General features: G+C 42.5%; 1 protein-coding gene across 1 annotated transcript; it reads left to right on the forward strand.

Moving 5' to 3' along the window:
- The first annotated feature begins 1,592 nt into the window (after positions 1-1,592).
- Positions 1,593-5,772, forward strand: LOC126368267 (uncharacterized). The gene is made up of 2 exons (XM_050012164.1): positions 1,593-2,652; positions 5,762-5,772. The coding sequence occupies exons 1-2, from the start codon at positions 1,593-1,595 to the stop codon at positions 5,770-5,772; spliced, it is 1,071 nt and encodes a 356-aa protein (XP_049868121.1).
- The last annotated feature ends 2,446 nt before the right edge of the window (positions 5,773-8,218 follow it).

The raw sequence follows: 8,218 nt of genomic DNA on the forward strand, positions 1-8,218 counted from the left end.
TCGATCGATAGCAAGACTATTGATAACTCGGAAAGTGGGAACATTTTCGATTTTATTACCTAAGTGCAATACAATCGATAGTATCGTTGCGGATTAATAACAAACTATCGATAATTTTGCCCTCAGTCAGTAGTATTGCTACACTCCGATAGTATGGTTATTTTGAGTGGGCTGATTGTCTAAACTGAATTTCAATAACTCAAAAGTCCATGGATTTAGATTTTTTGAAAAGCTATTTTTTTATTTCTACCAATCAAAATCGTAGTTGAAAATGATTATGATCGATAATCGATACTGAACTATCGATAGTTTGAAACACTAGCGTGCCTTTTTCTATTCGCGAGCCCTGGCATCCTGGTACAGGGTATAAATCCCATTAACTGTCCCAATGCAATTTGCAATTCCGTGCTTCGGAAGGCACGGTTGGTCCCGGTGACTACTTACTCATGTAAGAAAGTAGTTATTACATGAGTCATGTCAGGGGCCTCTGGCGGCTCAATAGTTACCCTGACACCAGGGTTGATGAGGTTGGTAATCCACCTCACAACCCACACGATAGAAAGATTTAAAAAAATACTGTTATGTGTTTTTAATTCCTTGTACGCAATAAAGTATTATTGTATTGTACGAAAGTACTTATTTTAAGATTACTTTTACCATGTCATAGTAAAAGTAAAGTTATGTTAGGTAGGTACTTTACTTGAGAAATTGATTTTGTCTTTACTATGTTGTAAACGTAACATTAATGTCTCGTTAATAAGATACACAATCACTTGCAGCTGCTCGTATCCCTAATGGGGTGGGCAGAGCCATAAGTAATCAGAACATACTAACATAATATCACGCCCGTATCACTAAGGGGTAGGCAGTCACAACGGTACTTGAGAAATTTATTTTGCTTTTACTATGTTGTAAATCCCCAAGGAATTCTAAGAAGCCTCTGACGTTGCCGGTCGCCTCAGGGAGGCACCCCGTCTGGCCAAGGTGCCGGACCCGGTAGTTGGCGGCTCCTTCACACTCCAGTAGCACATGGGCCGCTGTCTCGTCCATGCAGGTTCTGCACAGGGGCTTGTCGGTGACACCTAGTGTAAACAGATGTTTGTTGATATCACCGTGACCACACAGCTACACCTGCTACCTGCAGCTGTTACCTGTATTAGTGGAGACCTCTTCACATTTAGAATTCTTTTGGAGAGACAACTATTGATGTTGGGTAGTGCCAACTTAGCCTGCCTGCATTTATTTACGGTGGTTCATAGTCTGGTGTGTTTGTTCATTCCCAAATACCCTAATACCGAACTAGCTTTATTTGCGGATGATACAGCCATCTATTCTTCGTGCCGTGGTCGAGTTATGATGACCGGAATTCTCCAACGCGCCAATGCCTTGGGCAAGTAGTTTCGCAAATGGAGAATCAAGGTAAACCCGCGAAAGGGTGCCCACAGGGCGGAGTCTTATCGCCTCTCTTATGGAACATAGTGGTTAACGAGTTGATAGAATCGTTAAACAAACACAAATTCTTCACAGTGGGCTATGCTGACGATCTATCCATTCTCATCAGTGGGAGATTTGAAAACACACTATGCGATCTCATGGGATCCGCTTTGAGAATAGTCGAAGACTGGTGCAATAGGCACAACCTATCGGTAAATCCGTCCAAGACGGAACTTATACTTTTCACCAACAAACGAAAATTGGATAACTTAAAATTACCCAAACTTTTCGGCACACATCTCAAATTAAGTAGCGAAGTCAAATACCTGGGCGTTATTCTAGACAATAAGCTGCTATGGAACAAACACCTAGAAAATAAACTGGAGAGAGCCTGCATAGCGTTCTGGCAATGCAAACGGCTCATGGGGAAAACATGGGGACTCTCACCTAAGATCACGCTTTGGCTATACAATACCGTGATAAAACCATTACTAACATATGGAGCAGTCGTTTGGTGGCCCAGGACCGAGCTCAGCACAACCATTACAAAGCTACAGCAGTTCCAGAGATTGGCCTGCTCTGCTATCACCGGCTGCATGAGAACTACACCTACTGCAGCACTAGAAGTAATTCTGAGCTTGCCACCCCTGGACCTGATCGTCAAACAGGAAGCCACGATGGCAGCGATGAGACTTCGCAACACCGGGATATGGAATACAAATGGCATAGGCCCACATACCAAAATTCTAGACAGGGCAATACAACATCAAAAACTTTTACTCGCCCCATGTGACAGTATCCCACAAACGCAGATTACAGAAAGAAACTATGTGATAAGTCTGCAGGAAACAGAGCGAGATCAATCCGGCATCAGGGAACTCCGCATCTACACAGATGGTTCCAAAATGTCCTCAGGGACGGGTGCCGGAGTTTTCTCACTCGACTTAAACATTCAAAAATCAGTGGCTCTGGGAAAATACAGTTCCATTTTTCAATGTGAATGTGTAGCCATAATTCAAGCCGCCAGCACAGTGAGGAAGAGAAAGGTCAAGGGTTATGACATCAGAATCCTCTCAGACAGCGCAGCTGTCTTACAAGCCCTAAATAATGACAACTTAACCTCAGGGCTAATATACGAGTGCCACAGAGAACTGCAGAAGATGGCTTTAACCAACAAGGTTACCCTGCAGTGGATTAAAGGGCACAGTGGATCGCTGGGTAATGATGCCGCCGACGAACTGGCAAGGAGAGGATCAGACACCAGGGTATATGGACCCGAACCAATCCTGCCGATACCTTTCAGTCAGTTACGCTCGTGGGTACGGGACCATACCCAGCAACTACACAACGACAGATGGGCACAGTTGCCCACATGCAGACAGTCGAAGGATATCATGCCTATGATATCCAAGAGCTTCACTCGCCGACTGCTTCGTTTAAACCGCAATGACCTTCGAATAGTAGTGGGCAGTATTACGGGTCACTGCCCACTCAACAAGCACCTATTTAACTTAGGGATAACGGACAGCCCGCTTTGCAGAGGCTGTCTGGATGCAGAAGAAACTGCCCCCCATGTAATCCTGGAATGCACGGGAGTGTCAGCACAACGGGTTAAAATCCTCAAAGGAATGGGGTCGCTCCGCGAAGCCTGTGAAAACCCCAGGAGGCTTCTGAGCTTCTGGAAGGAGATAGGTTGGCTTACGTAGTCAACAATTTCACGCATAATGGGCCATCTTAGAGTCTAAATGCGGAAAACAGAGCCCACTAACACTAACTAAGGTAAACCCGGAGAAAAGTGCAGCGGTGTACTTTTCAAAGGGCTATTATAATACGTCACGGTCACGCTGTCAACTTAAGTCATCAAGATGTCTGGCAAGCCGATCCCTTGGGAGGAGCAAGTCAAATATCTCGGCGTAGTCTTAGATAGACGTCTTACTTTCAAGGCCCATATCAAACGTGTGCGCGATCGCGCCACGTTTGTAATGGGCCGTGTTCATTGTCTCCTTAACAAGCGTAGTAAATTATCCCTTTGGAATCTACACGACTTGCATCCGTCCGATCATGACCTATGCAGGGGTAGTTTTCGCTCACGCGAGTCTCTCTCAAATCCACCGTCTACAGGAAATACAAAATCGTTCGTGGTTCCATCGCAATGAAAATCTGCACATTGACCTAAGTCTGCCAACCATTGCCCAATGGCTCAAATTAGTTTTTTTGATTCTGCTCCGCACCAACCAAATCCCCTGGTAGTTGCGGCTTCCGAATACATCCCGCTTAGGAACGGTACTGAATAGCATCGGCGTCCGAAGTATGTAATACGATCCCGACGACCCGATTACTCTAGCCATAGAATCAGCCAATCAGCTCGCGACAACAAACATTTCAGGACCCCGATACCGACACCGCCGGCGTGGTCGACGACTTCCCTCAATCAGCGCTTATCGCTATCGACTTACTAGGGTCGTTTAATTCTTTCAAATATTTTTCCTCTCAGACGACGCCCTGAGCCGAGGTTCGCGCCCAACTGGGCACCCTCAGGCCTGTTGTCTTAAACGTTGTACCGGGTGAGAGCCTTCAGCGCTCCCCATTTGTCCGGCCAAGTAGTTAATGTCATTTGCGGCAAAACTTCGATAAGTCACGTCAAAAAAAGATGTGTTTGTTGGCTGCTCTCGTTCGTAGCAGCGAGCGGACCTGTCCGAATGAGATCGGCAATATCGGTTCCGGACCGATGGCTGTTACCTCCCGTTCCCCATCTGGCCAACTCGTCCGCCGCGTCGTTACCTCTTGAATCACTGTGTCCTTTGATCCATTGTAAAGTGAGGTGTTAGTATTTGCACACCTTAGTCAGTGATTGGTGGTAACTGTGTATGAGTAGTAGTAGTTGTTTAGGGCCTGCAAAACTCTGAAAGTATTCTAATGAAACTGTCCCGTACCTAGCTAGCCATGAACGCATTCGCCGCTAGTGTGATGCCCATTTGACCTGGATGACGGTGTTAAGGGAGCCTGATATTACGTAATCATAAAATAAAGCATACTACACAAGGAGACGAGATGCATTGTAAAGTACATTTCTTTATCAACTATTAATGTAGGTAATCGACTACATTTTTGGACAAAACTTGTACAACAAAGTGACTCTGCCCACCTCAGTAGCGCAGTAAGTGTGATATTAGATATGTGTAATTACTTGTAGCTCTGTCTGGTCCATTAGGGATAAAGCCGTGATTTATGTATGTTCACATCTTGTTCTATCCTATTGGTTGTGAGGTGGATAACCAACCTCGTCAATCCTGGTGCGAGGGTTATTATTGAGCCGCCAAATGCCCCTGACATGACTCATGTAACGACTACTTATTACATCAGTAAGCAGTAACCGGGACCAATGCCCATTGTTTTTTTAACTATTGTGTCTGGAAATCTTGGCCTCACAAGGATGAAACAAAACAATTTAAAAAATATTGATTAATATGGCCATCACTGGCACGTTTACCCTTTACTAGGGCAGGCATAAATAAAAGAGGTGGTAGCTGTTCACTCAAAAGTTAAATACCTTGAACAGCTGATTGCTACGTAGTGTTGTGCAAATTTGAATTTATTACATGAAGACCTGGAATTCAATTGCTCATAACTAATGCAAATATGAATTTAGGCGGCCAATACTCTCGCATGTGATTTGTAGATAGTGACAGAGTAGGCACACTTCGGGTTGATACCCCCGTTCCGTTACACCCTGTAGAATTGAAAATAATTAAAAAAAAACATGACTTTTGCGACGGTAAATTCCACTTGATATCAACTCAGAATCATGGTTTGAATCATCCCCCGCAGTATTCGTTACGATGTCACTAACACCCTGTATACCCTCATTGATTTAAAAGATGTGTTGCTGTTGCAGTTTCTTGTCATTTCTTCTCCTCAGCCATAACACCGGGATTCAAACTCGTGACTCTACAACGTAAGTCACGCGTTCTCCGAACTGGGCTACCACGGATTTAATTTAATGTCGTTTTTAATTAATATAATTTTCAATCATCTAAATGCATCCCTGCACCGGGAATTGTGAGTTGGGCCATGAAATAATAAGCTCCACAGTTCCTTCCCATATTTTTCAATAATGTTCTGTCGTGTTAAATATTTTTTTTTAAATCGGACTGCTGGTTTGGCGGCGAGGATGTGCTGCCAAAGGATGTTTTTGGGGTACCGAACAGAGCATAGTACCCCGCTAGTCACGAGTTGGTAGTGTGACTAGGGATTGACGATCCAACGGTGTTATGTTGGAAGTTGTATATATGCGTCTTGCTGTGTAAACTTCGATATCGCGTTTCAGGGCTGCTTTAAGACTGCATTATTGAATGTGGCGCCATCTGTTGCATGTTTGCGGAACTAGCTGGCCAATTAGTTGGGTCTGCCACGTACAGCTGGTATAGTAAAATAATTTATTATTGTTTTGATTATTTGTTTTTATTGTTTTTGCTATGATTTGACTATGGTAAATTGACCTTGCGTGGATCATAATCTACTTTCAAGCATCTCAGCTAAGTTTCTGCCGCATCAGCATCAGCTAAGTCTTGGCGGCTTGGTGGTCTATCACCTGTCAAATGATGTAGGGGAAAACATGTGATACTCATTTTTGTTTTTGCAATATTGCGGCCACGCTTGGTGTGTGTGCAATCCTAACTTACAGGCTAGTTTCCAACTAGTCAAATCAGTTACTTTTACTAAACGTCAAAACACGAAATTATTATGGAATCTGTACGAAAATGCAACCTGGGACGTCGTAGGAAAATATGATAAAATGTCGCGATTATTATTATATTTTTTATGTGGGCTTTAGGTGGCCACAACACCAAAATTCATTAATGAATTAATTAGTGCAGTAAAGCCTATTTATTTATATTGTGAACCTTCATTGTCCAAATTGTTCTGTTCATGATTTGTGTGGTAAATAAATATTAACCGACGATTATAAAAGCTTCCTTCATAAGTAATGACGGTTAAATTAGGTATTGTAATTGTCAGCCCTATAGAACGGTAACTCTCTCCTCGCTCTAATTGGAATCGGACGCCGATCTTACCCCCTCTGGATCTTACTTCAGTCTTAACACGTTGACAGTCCAGTGACCCATATAAGGGTCATGACAGACTAGCACCATACGTCCATGACCCATACATGGATCATGGACCTTGAAAGTTTTAATTTTTTCATGATAATAAGAGATATTTATGGTTTACTTCATATTGCACTCAATATGTATTGTGAAGTGCTTCGAATATAATTTATTATAATTTATGTTTTTAATATGACGTATGTTTTTAGTACGACGGGATTACGGGCGTGAGTTTATGTGTGTATGTATTTAATATGACGTATAAAAATTGAAGAAATATGCGGGACTTATAAGGAAGCCAAACATTTTGAACTGTCAACGTGTTAAATGGCGGTAAGCTGCACAGGGGTAAGAAAGATAGCGCGGACGTTCTGTCTCGCTTTCACCTCTGTGCTGCTGCGTAAACTAGCCTAAACTCGGATATCAAACAGGTATAAACAATAATTCCTTATTAAACACAAATTACATAGAAAATTAACAAAAATACCAATGATAGTTAATGAACATCGGAATGAACAAATCAGTGAATACAAATTAATATTACAGTGCAGTGTTCAGATACGGATGAACTGAAACTTTAATGATACGTAATTTCATTTCAGAACCAAATAATTTTCATAACGATGGCGTATTGTTACTGTTGTGCATAACAAATAATAACTTGTTAAACGCAATTTTATTACGGTGGAAAGTATGAGTGTGGTGGTGAAATATGTCAGGATCTAAGCAAATGGAATTCCGTAGTCTCTGGTTACTCCGGCGGGAAATAGGCGTGAGTTTATGTATATATGTGTATATTACGGTAGAATAGGTACGGTAGTATGTAGGTACATATATTCACGTCTGTTGTCACAGATTAGGTAATAATTTGCCATTGATTCCATAAGTATATTCAAAACCAAAGTTGTCAGAAGACATCTCATAGCAATTCCAACTGCCGTAAGCGAGTCATTTGTCTGGGCAAGTGGTAAGTCAGGAGGACTCGGTGGTGTAATGGTTAACACGCTCGTCGGCTCGGCTCGGCTTGACAAGAGCTGCGAGTTCAAATCCCGTCGGAGTCAGGAATTTTTACGATTTAAATTTTCTCCTTGTGAGTTTCCTTAAACACGGGTAAGTGCTGTAAAAACAAAAAAAAATCTAAATTACTTTTCTACTGTTTTACACGATCGTCGGATGTTTTGGTTTGCAATCATTCATTGTTTGATGCGGATCAAATTGGCGGGCAATTGAATGTATATTTTGTTACAAATTTATCCAGAAATCCGGTATTTATCTCTGTCAGTGCTAATAAAGGGTGTTAGTGACACCGTAACGAAAATAAAAGAAAATTACCGTATACTTGATTGTACTTCTTCTTCTTCTACCGTGTGGGTTGTGTGGTGGAATACCAACCTCATTAAACCTGGTGTCGGGGTTACTATTCGCCAAAGGCCCCTGACCTGACTCATGTAGCGACTACTTACTTACATCAGTAAGTAGTAACCGGGAGCAACGGCTTAACGTGCCTTTCGAAGCACGGATCATCTTACATTCGAATAAATCAAACTAGGTATCACAAAGTAATTTTTGTGATATTTCCCCACCGGGATTCGAACTCGGGACCTCCGGATCATAAGCCTAACGCTCAAACACTGGACCACGGATGCCGTTGGTAGATGTTTTTTGTCAGAATGTTC

The sequence above is a fragment of the Pectinophora gossypiella genome, chromosome 7 (genome assembly GCF_024362695.1).
Source record: "Pectinophora gossypiella chromosome 7, ilPecGoss1.1, whole genome shotgun sequence".
In the NCBI taxonomy this organism is placed as follows: domain Eukaryota; kingdom Metazoa; phylum Arthropoda; class Insecta; order Lepidoptera; family Gelechiidae; genus Pectinophora; species Pectinophora gossypiella.

Excerpts from the sequence above, each read along its gene's own strand:
- LOC126368267 (XM_050012164.1), top strand. The coding sequence starts at position 1,593 with ATGGGATCCGCTTTGAGAATAGTCGAAGACTGGTGCAATAGGCACAAC.